Here is a 20,448-nt window from a genome sequence, read left to right as displayed (position 1 = left end):
AATCAACTGCTTCGTTGACGTTATTTACCATTTGAGGTGACGGGGGCAATTTGTCCTCTGACACCTCTAATAGTTTAAGTGTTAGTCCATTTATAGAGCATGTTAAAGTTCCAAAATCGATAATAGTATTCCAATCTTCTAGGAAATCTTGGCCTAATATTGCGTCACATAGGAGTGAAGGGACAATATGAAACTCTTGACTAAAATTCCTAATGATGTCTTGTTCAAATTTTATTTCAAAGTCTAATACTGTTGATCCTTTAGTAAAAGAGTACTGTCCGTTCCCCATGACTATGCATTCTGATCTTTCTGACTTAGGTTCTAGTTTGTTTTCTCCCCTAAATCTTTGTATGGCCCTCCATTGGTCTAGGCTTATCATGGATACTTCAGCACCATTATCGATTCTTGTATGTAGGATTGTGTGTTCAAATTTTATTTTTATTAAATGAGGGTTCCTCTTTGGGAGTCCTCTTCTTTGAATTGTGGCCAAGTGAAGTGGCGTGGTCACAATTCGGTCTTCTTTTTGATGGACTATTGAGTCGCGGGAGGGAAACGTCCTCTGATATTCCCCCCCGAGTTGGAGTTTCCCGGAAACTGACCTCGATTTCTTTCCATTCTGGCTGACGGACACTCGGTTGCGTAGTGACCTAAGCCACCGCAGTTGAAACAGGTTATTTGTCGTGTTCCCTGGTTGTTTACCGGAGGGTTTTGTCCTTCCGGGTTCTGGTCCTGTTGACGTCTGGGAATTGGTGGAAGGGCTAGCTGTCGAGGTTCACGTTCCCTTGGTTCACTAGTTTGATTTCTCGATTCAAAGACTCGTGTTCGGCGAGGATATTCGTCTCGTTGTTGGTTTTGTTGTCTTGGTTGATTTCTTGTTTCGGGGTTGGATTGCCTCGTTTGGGGATTGGGTCTCGGGAAAGGAACTCTATAATGTTGAGCTGGGTAGCTTTGAGGGACATATGGGACGTGGAAAGGATTTTGGGATCCTTCCGGAAGAGGGAGGGTAGTGTTCCCATGAGGGATGTACCGCTCAAAGTTTGTGTCCGTATTTGAGTAATATGGTCCAATTTGCGGGATATACCCTTGGGGAGTTGTTACTGGCGTATAAACTGCTGTTGGGGGAGCTACCTGCTGTATAACTGGTTGTGGGGACATTATCGGGGGTTGGGGTATCACTTGAGATGGGGAGACTATTTGGGGTTGTATCTGATATACTGGTTGTTCTCTGATTATTATGGGTTCCTGATATGTCTTGACTTGAGTCTCAGGGATTTGTTGAGCTTTTTCCTCATTAGGATTTGTCTTACTTGGGGGTTGACTAACTTTGGGTTTATTTAAGCCTAAGGTTTGTTCGATTTTTAAACAAGCGTCATGTAAATCCGCGGTAGTGTACAGGGGGATAAACATTAGAAGCCCTTTTAATTCATTTCTTAAATTCCGCTTTATCATTACGAGTAATTCATTATCCGGTATTGGGGGATGTAGATTTTGGTTTACCCTTGCAAAATAACCGAAAAATTCGTCTACTGACTCATTGGGTTTCTGTAGCCTATTATTTAGATCTATTCTAACCTTAGCTTCCTCATCCTCAATTTTATAATGTCGTTTCAGTCTCCCTTTAAATTCGGGCCATCCCATTCCTTGAGGGAGGGAGCGAAACCAGTATAGGGCATTTTCTCGTAAGAGGAGGGGCATAACATGCATTCTCTCGTCCTCGCTAATTTTGTGGAAAGTCGCGTATTCCTCGAACTGTCTGAGAAACTCCGGTACACTTTCGTTTTGCCTGCCGTAAAAAGCTAGTCTATCCGGGGGATCTAAACCTTTTACGCCGCCTTGGCTAGCGATGGCCATATTTGCGAAAGATTGTAAAATAGAGGCTAGAAATGCAGCCTGTTGAGCACCTCCACTACTTGTATTATTCTGTTGGGGTTGAGGATTTGACATTCCTGGGGGCTGACTATAGCCTGGACCAGGAGGGGGTTGTGAAATCCCTTGTGGGATATTAAGTGACTGTCTAGGGGGTCTCTGTGTTTGTCCTACAGATACTGGAGTAGCTATATTCTGTCTAAGAGAGGCATTTGTGTATATCACCGAACTAGTATGTGGAATGGTTCCACAAGGAGGGGTATTAGGTACTGTGATTGGTATAGTAGACATAATTGGGTTATTCATTTGACTAGTTGGGGCCCAATTACTCATAATCTCTTGGCCCTAGTATATGCGTTATCTTGAGCTACTTCTACTCTGGGTGTGGGTTGACTAGTTTGTAGGGGTTCAGGTACATTTACCAAGTCAGGGCTACTCCCTCCATACCTATTTTGAATGTTATTTGCCCTATGGGGGTTGTAAACTTGGCTTGTGCGACGGAATAAGGCTAAGTTTCTAGCGCGTTTATTCGATTCGTCCTCAACTGACTTGGGAATTGTTTCCTTTTGCGAGGGATTGTCTATCCTTTCTTCTTGGTTGTATAAAAATCTACTTAAATCATAATTACTATCCCATAAGGGTTCCTCATTTTGGTTTGCCGCGTGTGCCATGCTCGTTTCAGTTAGTCGAGAGGGACGTAAGATATTACCGACCACGCGGTTTGGCTTAGCTTCCGGCCACGTGTATCCCGAATTTTCCGATTCACGGGAGGAAACCGAAGAAATATCCGAATCCTTGCGTTCGCGATATAATTTTAACTTTGGGCACGATTCGGGATGACTCATTAAAATTTTCAAAAATATTTAAATCCAAAAATCTATCTATTCGAAAAATAATTTGGGATATCACAAGAGTTTATTCTAAAAATAAATAATACTAATCTAAATAAATACTATAATAATTAATTTCGATGATTGAAATCGATTTGAAAAATGTGGAAGCACGCCTTCGAATGTTCGAGAAGGAATGTTCCAAGATGGCGGCTATCTAACTCAAACTAGAACTAGCCTGTAACTAACACACGAATCGGGCCCGACCACCCCGCCGACGAAGAAAAGCGACGGGACGGGAAAAACAATAACCGAGGGTTCAAAAAGACGGGCACGGCACCATTTGCAACGGTCTACCCCGGGGAAAATTAAACTGGCCGATCGTAAAAAAAGGGGGATTTCCGTTACAGGACGTTAGGTAGCCCTAATTTAATTAAGGGGGACCTCGTGACAACGTTAAGTCTTAAAAACGGGAATTGTAAAGATAGGCCTAATTAATTAACTTCCTCCCGTTGGAATTCAATAAAAGAAATCATCATACCTTCTGCTCATGTTGAAGTCAAACGAATTTAATACACTTTTAAATTTACAAAAGAAAACTTTCACGACGATTCCCAAAAGGACGACAGCGCGAGTACAAAACTAATTTATCGCGGGTCGCGGGACGGAGCTTCTTCCCGAAGACGGCTTCCTTGGAGTGACGTGAAGAACAGGAACAAGAGTCAGAGAGAGAGAGCCGTGGGTCTCACACGTGTTTATATACAGAAATCATAAGGGGGTAGAGAGAAGGCAGAAGGAGGTGACGTAGACGACGAAAGGAGCGGACATATTCCGAGGAATAAGTCTGTCCCTTTTGTCGTCTGCAACGATTTCTGGATGAAACCGTTGCAACGTTAATTATATTTAATTGATTTAAAATTAACGTAGGATTGTGTTTCGGCAGTGTACATTTAGGTTATAATTATAAATGACTTTCAATATATACTTAACCTTAATTGCAATTTTTAGTGGGTTTTGAATCTTATTTTACCTTAAACTTTCGAATTTCGCGCCTATTAATGTACTTTAAAGATAATTTAAATTAACTAAGTATGAGATAGAAAACATGGGGCTATACTAACAGCTTGTGCAGTTTTAATCTTAATTTAGTATTTTCTTTCAAAGTTACTCGAGTTCTCATCCAAATATGTATATTTCATGTTTAAATTCACGTTAATTATACATAATTAAGTTGAAATTAATGAAGGATTGAGGTTTGGCAGTGTTGATTTAGCTTATAAAATGAGTTTCAAATCACCTTAATTGTAAAGTTTAGAAGAGTTTTTCATTCTTGCCAACACAATGTGTTCAATTTTTATCATACCACGTGCTAAATTTGCAGTAACATAAAGATCATCTATAACATATGTTAATGAATGATGTGATTCTATAGTTTAGCAACTTTGGCTTCAATAACAGTAATTAAATTAAATACCTAAACAATTCATAGCAATTTAGACAAATAAACAAACGGCAATGTGAACTGTGGAGATAGCCAACAACGTAACCCTCCGTTGCTGACGTGGTTACGTTGGAAAAATCTGCGCCAATGAAAACATGGAAATTATTTGACTAATTAAATTACATAACGACACTGTCCTCCTGGATTGATCAGCACCACTGTTACTTATATTTATGAATTAACAAAATCCACTGTTGGTAACAAACAGTTAAACTGCGCTAACGTAAACACCACGACTCTTTAACTGCCGTAACGAAAACATATTAAACTTTTTGTCATCTTACCAGTAGTATTTTGAACTTTTCGATCTTTTCACAGGGTGTAAAGCACTATCTTTATTTCAACACGTTAATAATTTGAATAGGTATGCCATTTTTTACATCAAATTGGAAGCGCAACGGTAAATACAGCATAAAAAACCTAGGGTTAACCCGGTTAGGCCATGTTTCTAGCATAAAATTGAGCAGACTATACATATACAGGATTCCAAAACAAATGAGAGCCGGAAATCAGCCTTTTTAATAATCTTCAAAGAAAGAGGAAAGACACTATATGAGACTATAATTACATAGAGTAACTAAAATAGGGTAATGGCAGCCCTCTGCCTTCGACTGTATTAAGCTCTATGAGGAAATAACATGGGGTGCCATTAGTCTATACAACTTAAGCCTTGGCCGTAAAGAACGTCGAAAAGCTTACTTTAAATGATATAAAAACTTCTATTAACTGTAATTATTTACCTGAATTACTTTTCTAGACGAAAATTCGACCTGATGACGACGTATTTCTTATTAAGGGTGCTACAGTTAATTAGAAAATACATATAAAGGTGCTCAAGCTCGGATGAAATACCAGCGTCTACTGCTAAGAAATTAGGAAAATCAGCAAGAAACCCAACATTTGAAATTTGTCAACGTAACTTGTTAGCACCCACAAACCTAGGCCCTTCTAGTTGTCAACGAGAACGAAATGAAGAAATAGGTTTAAGAGCGCTATAAGGTTAGGCTGACATCTGACCCAAAAGTAATTTTTTGACGTACTATCTTAATTAGTTAAATTACAAAAATTAGAATTCATTAACTAACAAGTTGGGAAAACCAAAATATTACCTCTCCGAGTCAAGACGACTACTTACAAACTTATTTACCCAGATATAGAAATGTTTCTTAAGTTAAAATTTATGAAATATTAAAGCAGTATACAAAGCATAGCAAATTTACTGTAAATCAGACGACATTTTACATCCAATAATGATATACTTGTACACATTAAAATCATCCGATGGGGGAAAAACGGGAAATGAAGAGATAAAACTTTGGAGGGATATTACCTTTACGTGTTTGTAAAGGCCCAATTTTCTACTCCTCAACTGTATGCCCTCTATGTTCAAAGCCATATTCACAACAGGGTTGGCATGTAAACACTATCCTCTCGTTTCACCTCAACGATTTTCTTAGTTTAACAACATGACTGTTAACGTTACATAACACCAAAGCTTATTTGTGGCTACACACACTGAAAGTAAATGCGTACCATAAAAAGCATGAAAACACGAAGCTATTATCCGATTGCGATCAGACCTTTCACTGGTCTGGGCTGCGTTCAGCAGAGCTCACCAAAAAAGACAGCGGATTTTGGAAATGTTTACCGGTGAGCTCTGCCGTCATCGCTTTTCTCCGGTCATCGGCGTTTTATAAATGACGCTAGCGCAATAAAGCGTGCAAGGTACCAAGGCTTAACAAAAATTGTAGGATAACATATTTATAGAGATAGATAACAACTTTTATAATTAAAATTAGAAAATAACATGTCTCTTAAAATTCTCGCGTGATCAACTGGTTTCACGCCAATTAAATAGCTATATTCCCATAAAGCTATCCAAAAAGCCGACTATTTTCTTTGAAGACCGCGCTAGCCCAGCGCTAAGCACCGTGACGTCAAAATTCAAAAGCAAAATCCCGTTATGTAGGACACTGCTAGCAGCGCTGGGCTCTGCTGAACGCGGCCCAGATTTCCACCATGATTATAAAATCTAAGCCTAATTATTTAAAAGTGTATTTAACTTTCGTCTCACTCTGAACCGTTAATGTCTCAGCATACAGAAACGAAAACCAAACCCAAACGTTTACTTTTTGGTTCACTAGTCCTATTGACAAATAAAAGTTCATTTGACCAACATAGCAGCGTTGTGCTTGTATTCACTGTGACTTTAGAAAGGATTATGCTATAAACAGATGTAGTATAGCTTAAGTAACATATAAACATCCATTTTAAATAATAATATTAAACAAAATCTTTGGAATATCAAAATGAAACGGAGCTTTAAAGCTACAAAAGTACTAAATGCATCATAATTACGAAAAATATTTCCACATATTCATTTTATATTATAGAAAACGGGAATATTAAGGTTCTGAAGGATTTCTTTACACATCAAAACACAAGGAGTATAAACCTATTAGTGGAAACAGTATTTTTATTCAAATATGAAACAATCCCGCTTATGTTTATCATCTCTGGGCATTGGTAAAAATTCACTCCATTACTCCTAGGTATTCACAGGATTTTAGTTCTTTATAACTGAAATTCATCTGATTATGTTTTAGAAAAATATTTTTCCTTATCATTGTGGTGTTTCGCGACGGTAAAAAATATTTAAATACGCCGCTAATAAAATATATAGTTTCAACTTCTTAATTCTTTAAGAAAAGAAATTTAAAACACCCAAGGAGTATGAACAGAGGTGTGGAAGTTTCAAATATGGCCGTGGATTGAAAACATCTTTCTAATTGTGTACCAACAACGCGAATGTGCCCAAAACACACTTACGATAGTATCGCACTTACCAACCGTTACCTCTCTAACTGAGACAGTGACACAACAAACTGCATTTGTTATTTATCCTAATTCAACTCCTCTACTCCGTCTCTATTAACATCAATACTCGACCTATTTTAATTTTCTAGAGTTTCCATGATTAGTAATACAGTGGGCGAAATTCTTAAATACTCGCTCTATATTAACTATGAAATGTGTACAGTGTATCGACTTTATACGCAATCTTCATTACTCGTCCTATATAAACTTTGACTATATGGCTTTAGTTAGCACAGATTTTAGTTAAATAATTTAATAAATATAATTAATATTAAATATTTTCTTCGTTAGTTGTTCGCCTTATTGAGCGTTACATCGCGTTTATAAAGAACAATTAGACATTCTTGAGAGACTTGACTAATATTGGCGTTTGAAATGAAGCATACGCCGGTTGCATTACCTTACTCAAATAGGTAGTATATAAGGGTGTCGAACTACAGCTAATAGCAAGAACAACCGCAATTGCGAAAACCTTTGGTGGCGATCCCATCTTAGGGAGGCTAGACGTTTCTCGTAACCCTAGCTGATCGCCGCGAATGTCTTAAACCCAACGATGACGATGGAGTAGAAGCCAGGTGTACAGACTGGTGTCCAAGTGGAATGGACGAAGACCAGAAGATGGTGGTGATTAGAAGCCAGTATGTACAGACTGGTGTCCGTGTGGGATGGACGAAGACCAAAAGATGGTGGTGATTAGAAGCCAGTATGTACAGACTGGTGTCCATGTGGGATGGACGAAGACCAAAAGATGGTGGTGATTAGAAGCCAGTAAGTACAGATTGGTCTCCATGTGGGATGGACGAAGACCAAAAGATGGTGGTGATTAGAAGCCAGTAAGTACAGATTGGTCTCCGTGTGGGATGGACAAAAACCAGAAGATGGTGGTGTGAGAACTCAAGTAGAGGAGCCATTTCCGTGACTATGAAAGCAGTTCGGAAATGGCGAACACGTTTGCTCCGATTTGGAAACTGCGAACGCGGTCACGTGGGTGTAACAACAGACACACAGACACACAGACAGACACACACCCACACACACACACACACACACACACACGTCGAAATTAGAACCTCTCCGTGACATACGTCACTCGGAGAGGTAAAAATCGAAACAGGGAAGTTTCTCATTTAAGAAATGCTTGTTAATTTAGAAGTATTCCGAAAACTAACTTCGCTATACTTTTTCCGTATGTCCTATGACCATTTCGCTAATTAAACGAAAATTTTTTAATGCTTTTTCTATGGGACGCTAACCCTAAAAACTGTGAATTTTCCTTTAACATTACGGAAGGGTGTCATGTCATATCTACAAGGGCCTACCGGCCCTGTAGAATACTGATACCAATTTTTTTAACTCAATGAATCTTTAATATAAACATCAATAATTATCTACTGAAAGAGATAACTACTTATATTCCATTCAAATTTCTCGCAACATTTCAAATTAACGGATAGAAATGTGCAAATGAAGTTCAAACCGATTAATTGGGAAAATTGCTATATTGGTCACCGTTACCGATCACAGATAGATTTGCGTCCTTCAGTAGTGTTTATTATGCTTGTGAAATGGTAAGCGAAATCTGCGATTAAAGTTTAAAATAGACATGAGCAAAAAGGGCTTTATTCATATCAACTCGATTACCGAATATCTAAATTTGACCAAAATTAACAAAATATTCTCTTCGTGATTAAAAATCTTGTTTGAATCAGCAAGCCATCTAATCCTTATTTACCTTCTTTTGAAAAAAAGTAGGCTGATACCTCTTCAGTAGATGATTGATTGATATTTCAGTTTCATTGAGTTTAAAAAAAAAATTGGTTCCACCATTGGTTAAAATACAATATTGACCAATCGACAATCACAAATTTTATTAACTAAATTACAAAAACCGGTTCAAAACTTTATTAGTTTTGAAGCGAGTTAAATTCTAATATTAAACATATGTACTAGTTAATTCCTCGTAGGTAATTAATTTATTGCCTTAGTGAAATTAATGCTGACAAAATAAATAATAAATTAACTTCTAAAATTCAAATGTAAAATGTGTGCATTATTTCCCAATTAATAAAAGATATCCGCCTATTTTTCATTCAAATTAATTTCCCACTTAATATTAATTTAGGCCTAATAAGCTTAAACTATCAAATTAAGAGGTTTCTTAATTGTACATAATTATTACAATCTAACATGCCAAAATCCAAGGCTTAAAAACATTTTACTTTTATATTAAACGTTCAAAAGAATTGCCCAATAAACACTAAGTAAAATTGTAATGAAAGAGGAAGTGAGGTACATTTGGTTTGGATAAAGGTTTGGAAGGAGATCCAAATGTAGATTTGGATTTGGGTTAGAGAATACGGTTTTAAGCGCCCTGTCCAAATGGAACCGATCCAAACGTTTAGATTTGGATCCTCGTCCAAATGATTTCAATACTTAGAGAATAGGGTCCCAGGCAATTTTTAAACTGGTCATTTGCCCTGTGTCACCGCCTTATTTCCCACGCTGGCGCGAGTTGCTTTGCGTTGTCGAGTGCGTGATGGAATCGGCTATGCCTGGAGTCCCAATCCCAACCCCCGCGACTTTCAACCACTAGCATAGCCCACTCGATCACGCTCTCTTTTCCCCGGCTACATATTTTGAAGATGGCACTTTTTCGGCGTATTAACAATCTTGGATCATCTTTGTGGACTTTAGGGTAGCCCTGACTATATTGTGTTTAAGGTTTTAAGCTTAATATCAAACAGACGTTAGTTAATGCTACAAAAAAGTTCGAAATTGATAATCTCGGATCGTCTTTGAGAAGTTTTAAGGATATCCGAATTTCATATTGGGCTTATGAAAAGTTTGAGCTAAAGGTTAAACAGACTAAAATCAGCGTTTTAAAAAATTGTGTAAAACTGTCAATTTGGTCCTATTTGTGGAATTTTTAGGGGGACGCCTCGCGTTTCAATAAATGATTGTAAAAAATTGTATTATGTTAATTACAATAAGAATACAAACTTTCAATGAGTTACGTTTTTATTTTTTGGAGTATCATTATAAATAAATGACTGATTGAGCTAAAGTTACGGTCCCTTTTATATATGTTTCTGCTTAGTGTAGATTTTGAAAATGTAAAACAGTTTCTTAACAATCTTAATTAAAATGAAGACTGAAGGAGCAGATATTAACCAAAAATGTCTTGATTAGAATCAAGTCCTAAAAAGTATCGATAAGACTGAGGTTATCACTTGACTGAAGGTTCAGATATTAATTTTTCTTTTTAATTGAAACTTAAAGGCATGCTTAAGAAAAAACAACGTTCCATTACCGTTTTCCGTTGAAATAACTTATTTTACAGGTAATCAATTTCAAAAATTTACTTATCTCGGGTTTTCGGGCACAATTCCATTCCCCCAAAACATTTTATCATTACATTAATTACTTTTGAGAGATAACGTGTCAAAATAAGCTTTAAAACAATAAAAAACTGAATGAGCGGTCTGTTTAGCCATGACCAAAACCTTCAAATCAGTGTTGCTAATGTTAGAAAGTGGATTTTCCCACTTCAATTTTAAAAATTTGCCGCATTTTAACACCCCCTTTTATTTATCTGGACTATTTTATCATACTAAGTTTAATATGGAATATCACTCCGCATGGCTTTGACAATATGTACAAATGCTATAAAGCTTTAAAATTCTCAAAATATGCTTTCTTTTTTTTTTCAGTGCCAAACTTAAAATCACCGAATTTATTTCAAAATGTCGCTTGAAATTATTAAACCGGATAAAATTTTCGAAAATGCACTAATTTTATCTGTGCAGTTAAAATTTGTGCATTTTCGAAAATTTTGCACTATTAACCCTTGAACAGGAAAATTCCGACATTTGATTGATTTCGGAAAAATATTACTTTTTCCCCACAGAGCCTAAAACTAAACCTAAATTTCCCACGATGTGGGAACCACACATTGGCAACACTGCTTTAAAAACTTACAACAAGCACCCTTTCGAGACATTTTCTGAACAAATTAGTGCTTAACCCGCTAATAGTACGACCACGGAGAATTGATGTAAACTGTAGTTGAAATATATTCATGTGCGACCTGCGGCACTGAATGGTCTCTAACCATTGTTTGAAACTAGAGAGAAATAGTGAGCAGCATTAATCATGTCCTGAGCTATGAGAATGAACAGTATGACTGTTGACTGAAGTACACTAGACATTATATCATTTTGCATAACCAAGAGTAAAAATCTAACTGTCCCTACTTAATTTTCCGCCATTGTTTTAAAACGTATCCACTGCGAAGCATGCCGGGCACAAATGAGGGAACCTTTAAAACTCAATGTCATACACGTACTCTCTCAAAAGTAATTAATGTAATGATAAAATGTTTTGGGGGAATGGAATTGTGCCCGAAAACCCGAGATAAGTAAATTTTTGAAATTGATTACCTGTAAAATAAGTTATTTCAACGGAAACGGTAATGGAACGTTGTTTTTTCTTAAGCATGCCTTTAAGTTTCAATTAAAAAGAAAAATTAATATCTGAACCTTCAGTCAAGTGATAACCTCAGTCTTATCGATACTTTTTAGGACTTGATTCTAATCAAGACATTTTTGGTTAATTCACTGATGATGTAATGCAGTTTCTTATATGGCTGACAAAATTAAATGGTTTACCCTGTCAAAAGGGCAGGACCAACTGACACTACGTCGGATAGAACTTGCAAAAACACTCCAACAATCAAGATAGGCCCGACTGTTCTCACCAAGGACCAAGCGATTGACTTGCTTTGATATTTGGTTCCGTTTCGTTCTTCTGAAAAACTTTTCATTTCCATTTCATCGCCGTCACTTTTGGTCTTAGCTTCTTCAGGTTTCCAGTATTTTTCGAAAAGGCGTGAGACAGTCAGCGCTCGCTCCGAGTCATTCAAATCGAAGACATCCGATGGCTCCAGGTTTTTTCTCCAACCTTTCCACAGGAAGCTAAAATTCGTTTAAATTTAAAAGAACAACTTGATTGATAGAATAAAAATACAATGAGCTGCTCTGTTATAACTTCTTCAAGTAAGGGCAATAATATAAGAACGTACACTCCTAAAATAAGCGTCATTTTGTCACTCAAAAAGTATGGCGACAGTTCAATTTTAAACGAGCCTCTATTGACGCAGTCAGGTTTAACAAGATGGATTAAATTTTGAACAAGGAGTGTTTTACGCCGTCAAAACTAACCATGAGCATTCATTTTTGAACAAACTACCGTCATATCAATCAAAACTTAACTCAAGCATTCACTTTTGGTTTTGAACCGCTTCTATATTACCATTCAAAAGTGAATCTTAATCTCTTTCAATTTTGAATAACCGCCATACGCTAATGACGCGTTTAGACAATCGTTGCGGCGTTCTAGGGGCGTTAAAACGGGCGTGTTTTTGGCTTTAAAACAAAAGCATTATAGGCGTTCAAACGGGAACGTTTTTGGTGTTCCACTGAGAGTGTTTTAACCTCTCCGAGTGACGTTAAATTAAATAGGTAGTCCCATCAGATTCCGCAAGCAATACTATATTTGTGTGTAGAATAATCCTTGTTTAGAGACTTCAAAAAAAAAAACACTTCGGCTTAGACTGTTAAATCAAGTATTATCCGTAATAGGTCTAGTGAACCAAAAAGTAAACAACTGACTCCCGAGGTAAAATAAAATATGGAATTTGATTTTTGTGTTTGTAATGTAACGGGTCAGAGTTAGTCGAAAGTTAAATACACATCTAAATAGTCCGGTTTAGGTTTTATAATGGAAGGAAGCACCATGGTGGTAATTCACTGAAAGGACTAATAGTAATCGGGTAGTAGCTTCGGAGTTTTCTTTCTTTTTATGATGTGCATTCACTTTTAGTGCTTCGAACCACAAATCAGCTTTGTTGTTATATAACGTTAATACTCATTTTGGCAAACTAAGATTATCGTTGAGGTGAAACGAGAGGATATTGTTTACACTTCAACTGAATTTTGAATGAAGCTTTGAGAATGTAGGGTAAACAGTTGAAGCGTCGAAAAATGGGCCTTTAGAAAGGAATAAAGGTAATATCTTTCCAAAATTTTTACTCTCCATTTCTTATTTATTCCCTGTTGACTGATTTCCATGTGTCCAAGTCATATCCTTATTGGAAGTGAAATGTCGTTCGCTTTACTGTATATTCGCTATGCTTTGAATACTGCTTTAATATTCCGTAAATTCCATATCAAGATAAATAATTTTGTAGTAGTAGTCCTACTCTTGACTTTGAGAGGTAATAATTTCGTTTTGCCAACTTGTTTAATAAAAAGCAACTTTTCGTCGTTGTTAATGTTTAAAAATAAAATATTTGTTAATGTCGTTTTTACAGGCACTATATTACGTTCTTTGAAGTGCACCAAGATCGCTCTTGTTTGAACGCTAAAAACGCTCTCGTTTGAATGTTAATCCTATTATAACACAAAAACGGTTACGTATGGATAAAAATTTTGTTCTCGTTTATGGCCAAATCGCTCACGTTTGAACGCCAAAAACGCTCTCGTTTTAGTGATTATGCAATCACATTTTAATGGCAAAATTAGGCCTACCTAATCTGAATTCTTCATTAGCGTGCATTTTTTAAAATCAATATTAGCGTTCAAATATGAACATTTCGTAAATGTGTACAATTGAATACAATTTATGCGTTCAAATTTGATTGCTAATGCGTAATACCACAGTGGCACGATATTCAACGCTGAAATATTGAATTTCGAAGGTTTTTTTAGAATGTGAGAACGGGAAAAGATTTACCTGGTAAGCCATGAAAGAACCACGCGTGAACAAAACGAAGCTTCGTCTTCCCTTGATTTCTTAATATTTTAAAATAATCATCATTTTAAGGAATTCTAATTGAAATATTTTCATTTTTTGTTCCATATAAGGAATACATACAGCTAATAAGATTCATTATTTAGCCATTGCTGCCATTATCTCATGTTATCTAAGCAGGTTCTGTGAGAAGACGAAATTGACCTCGCCAGAAGTAATATAAGAAACCTCCCTAAAGTTTACAAGGGCGAATATTTCCCGACACATCCTGTATATACCACTTATACTGCCGTTAACAAAGGTTCAAAAATAGGGCCGCGTAGAGCGTAGGAATACATTCTCTGATCTCATTGTAATTTTAAACTTTTACAAAGAAGTAATTCATGCCGCATTTATAGATTTTGATGATAATCAACCTATAATAATTTGAAATTTCACAGGCAGTGACTAGGGTATGAGATTTTCATAGGTGTTTGCATAAAATTTGAATTAAACCCTTACCTTTCCTAACAATACAAAGAGAGATTTTAAAATGGTGCCATTATCTATCTCGATATAATAATCTTCTATTCATAATTTTCATCTTCTTGGCTTCATAACAAACTGGATTTTCGTTTCGAAATAACAGTTTTCGAATATTTTTTAGCAAAATCTGGATTCTTATGTTTCTTACGACAGATGGCTCAGCAGACTACAATAGTTTGAAGCGCTGTTTCCTCTATCCCTTTCCAACTTAGGACATAGATCTATCGTACGTTGAGAACTTGAGAGCAATAGTGTCTGAATATGGTATTTGGCGGTTCGAGGATGTATTGCCAGTTTTAACATTACACCTATGGCGGCTTGTATACTTCCCTCGCGTAGGGTTGTTTATTATATTACTTCTGCCTCGTGAATTGCCTTTCTCCCTGCACGTCGAACCTTAAGCGCGTGTGCCTGACCGCGAGTTACTACTAACCAATGAAATCACACATAGAACACGTTAGATTTATGATGCTCAATCCTGGCCAAAGAAAACTGCCTTAATATTAACATGGGATATATGGGTGCACAATTCTTCCTATTTGCTGTAAATTTTCCTTTTCATAAAAATGGCACTAAAACCCTACTGAGAGAACGGCAGGCGAGAAAACAAACAACTAGAGCTCCTCACAACCAGTGTTGAGCTTATATTACAAAAACCAATTATCATAACAAGCAGGGCAAAAATAATTTCGCAATACTCCGTGTGGTTTTCAATGTGCTGGCTAAAAAAGTGGGTGAAATGCCTGCCTCAATTCAATATTGGTGAGATTCGGTGTCAGCGAAACTATAAGGTGCCATTTCTCGTTTAGTGTACATTTTTCTATTTCTAAAATATTAGCGCAAGTATCGAAAACCCTTCGATTAACAAGTTTTAGAGTTTCATTTGCACGAATACTAAAGCCATCGATTTAGTAGTCTATTGAAGGATTATCAAGAATTCTATGGGATTTCTAGAGCAACCCGACCGCGACTAATCGTCTCAAATTTAGTGGGCTTTCAATCAAACTGCCTTCACACTAGACACTTTGAAACCGCATTGAACCGTTTTGGAAAGCGGTGAACTATACCATAATTGCATTTGAACATAAAATATCTCTATGATAAACAATAAATTGTTACATTTCAACATTTACAAAACGGTTCAAACGCTTTCAAGGTGTCTCGTGTAAACGCAGCTTTATGCTCGCTGAAATTCACCTAGAAAACCAAAATAAGCACTGCCACTTTAAACACACTTTCTTGCATTTCGTAAATGAGTTGGAAATTGATTGAGAATCTTTACTTATCCAGTTCCTTTTCATACTTTTTTCCCTTACCCGTAGCAGGCAAACAAACAAACAAACGAACAAATCGTTGTCATCGGTTAAGTCATTGCATAACAACACGGACTCGTAAAAATGTGGAGTTTTACCATTTTGACTTCGATTGTGTGCGCATGTTTTCCGTACTGCGAAGAGATGTCACTCAGTGCGTGTAATACGAGGGTAACTACTACTAAAGGGTAAATAAGCGACTGAATTACCAGCCCAAAATAGTCATCTTTGTCGTTCTGAAATATTTCACCAATTAATTTGCCGTAATATTACTGTAAAAGGGAAATAAAACCTTCGCTTACCTGTAAATAGTATTTCATGATGGTGGATCTCATTGTGATAGTATGCGTTACTGTTAAGAGGAACCAAAACATTGTCAGGATTCCCGACAATACCGTGCCACCCCATCTGCCGTAAACTACGAGAAATAACGCCAAGATCTGCAACACGCGAGTTCAATTTAGTTCCTCAAATCGTCAGATATAGGGTTTATTAAAATGTCTTACGCAAGTTACAAATTCAAGAACGACCGCTAAATTGTCGACGACTTGATAATTGCCATAGTATATCTGTTTACCAAACTTTAAGACGCTAATTGCGGCAAGTAACAAAACCAAGAGCTGAAAACACAAACAAAAGTGTACCAAGGCTTTAGGAACTTTTTGGACATTCAAAAGATTATTCCCGAGAGGAGGAATAATCTATGCCAAAAACGTGCTCATCCTGTACAGTGCATTTGTTGCGGTACAACGATGATTCTTGTTCAAAAAGAACATACTCTTTTCATAATACACAGATGAGAACAACAGACACTTCGCCTCTCCGACTTTGCGATCAACGCGACTTCCATTGGGAGAAACAACCAGAGTATCGCGCATGGCACCCAGATCAGGATGGTCTTTTGAAAACAAGGAGTCAAGTCCGGATCATCCGTGTACCACGTCAAATTGGCGTCCTGTTGAAAATAGTAACATATTTCGTAATTAAACAAAAAGGCCATCAATTATTATAATTATTCCTCTGGTCAAGTATTGTATTTTGTAACATACCCAAAATGGAGATTCGCAAAAGTTCTCCAAAATTAAGAAACCCATTAATGATTAACACAAAAATATTTGCTATAATAATAGAATAAGAGCAATTCATTTAACAGGCCTTACAACGTTTTTCAATAAACCGCAGAAAACAGTACATACAGACCTTGATCGAGTCTCGCTCGCATAACACGTGGGCTTCACAACGAATGCGTCTACAGTAGAGCTGAATATTAAAATGCCAGACTTCAGGCGATAAATCGTTCTTTTATGAACTGTACATTTGAATATTTGCGGGGAAGATTAGGATTTCTGATTACGGATTATATTTGTTGAACTTAACGACTATATTTTTTTTATCAGTTTATCCTTGTTAAGATAGTCTAATCTCAAATAAAAATACAAAACTTCGTCAAGGCTGTAAAGAATTATAAAAAAGTCTTGGTTTGGACCAAGGCCGAAAAAACAAACGATATGTGTGAGGTTTATCATTTGGCTGAAGTTTCAAATATTGCAATTGTTTTAGTTATTTTTATCCATTTAATCCTTAATCAATATCAAATTCAATCAACTGATTTTACTCTAAATCGATCCATTCCCTCTAAATTAATTAAAAAATTACATATCTACGCTTTTTCAAGAACAATTACATTTTCCGAAAATATATTATTATATAATATTATATAATAATTATATAATATTGAATATTTGAAATATTCTACTGACTTTCTAAAAAGACCAAGCGAACTTTGACATAATTCGAAAGGAAAATATAAATATGTGTGTGTGTGTGTGTGAGAGAGAGAGAGAGAGAGAGAGAGAGAGAGAGAGAGAGAGAGAGAGAGAGGACCCCAATGGCGGCATCACCCTTGCGTTTTAGTTTCTCTGTATGTAATTTACAAAATGTACTACTCACTTACAAATGTACACCGAATACACTGAGTGATTGGTCTTTCAGTGTCAAGTTATAGCCATAAGCATGCATGTACAAGAATGTTCTATAGTGTTAGGTTAAGGTTGGCGGGAAAGCCCACAGAGTCCTGTACCGTATACTAATGTGAAAAGGTTTCGAACTATATGTTAATATTGGCTGAGGGTGTTGCGACGGCTCAGATGACTCATACACTAGAACCACTGGTGATTTTAAAATTTTATATATTGGGAAAATAGAGAAAGGGGGATCGGAGTTGAGTGTGACTTTCTTCGCATAACTGGTAATGAATGATATTATACCCATATTATTTCCGCAGGAAATGAATATAACAAGTCATTGGTACTGAGAAGTATTTCTTTTTATGTAATCTTTACTCTTATCTTTGGTTATATACTAGAAGTATTGCGGTAACCAAATTCTTCACTTGGCGATGGAAGTGGCATAAAATCCTCCAATTTGTTCACTAGTGGTAGGATCAATTTCCAATGCTAGAGCACTTTACTTCTAGTCTCTTATCTTACTTCTGGTTATATTTATACCGATATCATATTTTGCCTGTGCTACGTTGTTGCTTTGTCTTAAGAAGACGACATTAGTTTATAAATTACTTTGAGCAAAATAAGTTATTCATCATATTTTCTTGAGCATCAGTCTTCTCAGAAACTTACTAGAGATTTAACCTTTTTTGGTGCAAACTTGAAAATTTGTCAAGCCAGCAACAATTCAAACTATGTCCGCCAAGGTGCTTACAAGTTAGTGAGTATCGACACGAAATCCCTTAAAAATAATTAATTTCATGATAAAATGTTTGAGGAAAATGTAATTGTTCTTGAAAAAGCGTAGATATGTAATTTTTTTAAATTAATTTAGCGGGAATGGATCGATTAACAGTAAATTCAGTCGATTGAATTAAATATTAATTAAGGATTAAATGGATAGAAATAACTAAAACAATTGCAATATCTGAACTTCAGTCAAATGATAAATCTCACACATATCGTTTGTTTTTTTCGGCCTTGATCCAAACCAAGACGTTTTTTAATACTATCTGTCACTTAAGTCTTAATGTAATTTAAATTTGAAAAATATTATTTTTGCTTTACCGTCATACATTTGGGGTTGATCTATTTCTAATTGCTTAAAAGAAGTACTTAAATATCGTTATTACACATTGCGTTAAATTTTTATCATACCCCGTGCTAAATATCTCGGTAACATAAAGATAATGTATAAAATAATAATGAATGATGTGATTATATAGTTTGGCATGAATACCAGTAAATAAATCAAATACCTAAACAATTCATAGCAATTTAGACAAATAAACAAACGGCAATGCGAACTGTGGATGTAACAAACAACGTAACCCTCTGTTTCCCAAATGGTTACGTTGGAGAAATTTACGCTTATGTTAACATGGAAATTATTTGACTAATTAAATTACTTAACGACACTGTCCTCCTGGATTAACCAACGACACTGTCCTCCTGGATTAACCAACACCACTTTTACTAATATTTATGAATTAAACAATACACTGTTGATAACAAATAGTTTAGAAAATTATACCGTAACAAAAAATCCTGACTGGTTTAATCGGGTGAAATGTTTTTAACGTTTTATCTTCTACGTTGGTTGAGTTTCAGGAACTATATCACACACCATCACAATTAGTAAGATTGACCAATGATGAAACACTGTATACTTCATATGGGAATTTTGAATTAACTGCGCTAACGTAAACACCACTGCTTTAACTGACATAGCGAAAACACATTAAACTTTTTGTCATCTTTTCAGTGGTATTTTAAAGTTGTTGAAATTTTCACAGGGTGAAAACACGATCTTTGATTTCAACGCCTTAATAAATTGGATAATTATGCCATTTTTTACTTAAATTGCAAGCGCCAACGAATATAAATAATAATAATAATAATAATAATAATCTAAGCTTTTTGTCTATGAAGGGATATCCACACTAAGCCTGTGGCTTGTTTACAGGTGGGTCCATTTACAATGCATAGAGGGGTGGTGGCTAGCCCCTATGCCACAGCTAACCTACAGCGCCCTATACTAACTATTACCGTTAACCTCTGCAAGTTTTGATGGAAAGGAGAAACCGGGTTAGACCGCGGAGGAAAACTCCTTTTAACAAGCGGGGAGAGAACTTGCAAACTCCACGCAGAAGGATTTGTTCCCAGATTTTCACCCGGTGCCACAGTCCGGGATCGAACCCGGGATCCTCTTGCTGCGAGGCGAAAGCGCTAACCGCTACGCCACCCCACTCAGTGTAAAAATTAGGGCTTGGATATATTTCTAGCATGAAACGAAGCAGACTATATCCATTTCCAAAACAGAGATGGAGATCAGCTTTTTTATAATCTTTAAAGAGGAAATACACTATATAGACTATATTACATGGACTAACCCAAATACAACTTAAGCCTTGGCCGTAAAGAACGTCGAAAAATTACTTGAAACTATACATAAACCTCTATTAACTGTAATTATTTACTTGTATTACTTTTTAGACGAAAATTCGACCCGATTAACAAAGTATTTGTTTTTAAGGGCGTTATGAATAATTAGAAATTCCAAATAAAGGTGTTCAAGCTGGGATGAGTTACCAAAGTCATTAATTAGCCTTGACTAACTGTAGTCTGCTATAATATAAACAACAACGGATTTATGTACTAAGAACGTCGGATCATAGCTTTGGCCTCTAGACTCGTACCATCCTCGCATACTTTATTGAGAA

At 36.2% G+C, this 20,448-nt stretch overlaps 2 protein-coding genes across 7 annotated transcripts; both read right to left on the bottom strand.

Annotated features, from left to right (window-relative positions):
• Positions 1 to 528: 528 nt before the first annotated feature.
• Positions 529 to 5,774, bottom strand: LOC149596211 (uncharacterized). 6 transcript variants are annotated; one of them, XM_089861262.1, is made up of 3 exons: positions 4,482 to 5,774; positions 4,171 to 4,276; positions 529 to 4,092 (listed from the first exon to the last, which is right to left on the bottom strand). In XM_089861262.1, the coding sequence occupies exon 3, from the start codon at positions 2,197 to 2,199 to the stop codon at positions 532 to 534; it is 1,668 nt and encodes a 555-aa protein (XP_089717388.1). In that variant the 5' UTR covers positions 2,200 to 4,092; positions 4,171 to 4,276; positions 4,482 to 5,774; the 3' UTR covers positions 529 to 531. The 6 variants fall into 6 exon arrangements, with proteins under 6 accessions (XP_089717388.1, XP_089717390.1, XP_089717389.1 ...); XM_089861264.1 differs by having other exon boundaries at positions 529 to 4,065; XM_089861263.1 differs by having other exon boundaries at positions 529 to 4,276; positions 4,482 to 4,723; positions 4,938 to 5,774.
• A 9,993-nt stretch (positions 5,775 to 15,767) lies between these two features.
• LOC149596210 (ATP-binding cassette sub-family C member 3-like) lies at positions 15,768 to 17,095 on the bottom strand. Its single transcript, XM_089861267.1, has 6 exons — positions 16,923 to 17,095; positions 16,772 to 16,840; positions 16,501 to 16,677; positions 16,229 to 16,342; positions 16,025 to 16,162; positions 15,768 to 15,958 (listed from the first exon to the last, which is right to left on the bottom strand). The coding sequence occupies exons 2-6, from the start codon at positions 16,814 to 16,816 to the stop codon at positions 15,773 to 15,775; spliced, it is 660 nt and encodes a 219-aa protein (XP_089717393.1). The 5' UTR covers positions 16,817 to 16,840; positions 16,923 to 17,095; the 3' UTR covers positions 15,768 to 15,772.
• Positions 17,096 to 20,448: the final 3,353 nt, after the last annotated feature.

This window comes from Phalangium opilio, unplaced genomic scaffold (genome assembly GCF_054372755.1).
Source record: "Phalangium opilio isolate 3A_F unplaced genomic scaffold, DU_Popi_V2 ptg000390l_1, whole genome shotgun sequence".
Classification (NCBI taxonomy): Eukaryota; Metazoa; Arthropoda; class Arachnida; order Opiliones; family Phalangiidae; genus Phalangium; species Phalangium opilio.
The sequence above is the reverse complement of the archived record's forward strand: the minus strand, read 5'-3'. Positions and strand labels throughout refer to the sequence as shown.

Bases quoted from the DNA above. Each gene is read 5' to 3' on its own strand.
- LOC149596210 (XM_089861267.1), bottom strand. From the start codon at position 16,816: ATGGGTTTCTTAATTTTGGAGAACTTTTGCGAATCTCCATTTTGG. The intron at 16,163-16,228 runs GTAAGACATTTT...CGCGTGTTGCAG, and splicing joins TTCTTGAATTTGTAACTTGC to ATCTTGGCGTTATTTCTCGT. The intron at 15,959-16,024 runs GTAAGCGAAGGT...GAAATATTTCAG, and splicing joins TCATGAAATACTATTTACAG to AACGACAAAGATGACTATTT.
- LOC149596211 (XM_089861261.1), bottom strand. From the start codon at position 2,199: ATGAGTAATTGGGCCCCAACTAGTCAAATGAATAACCCAATTATGTCT.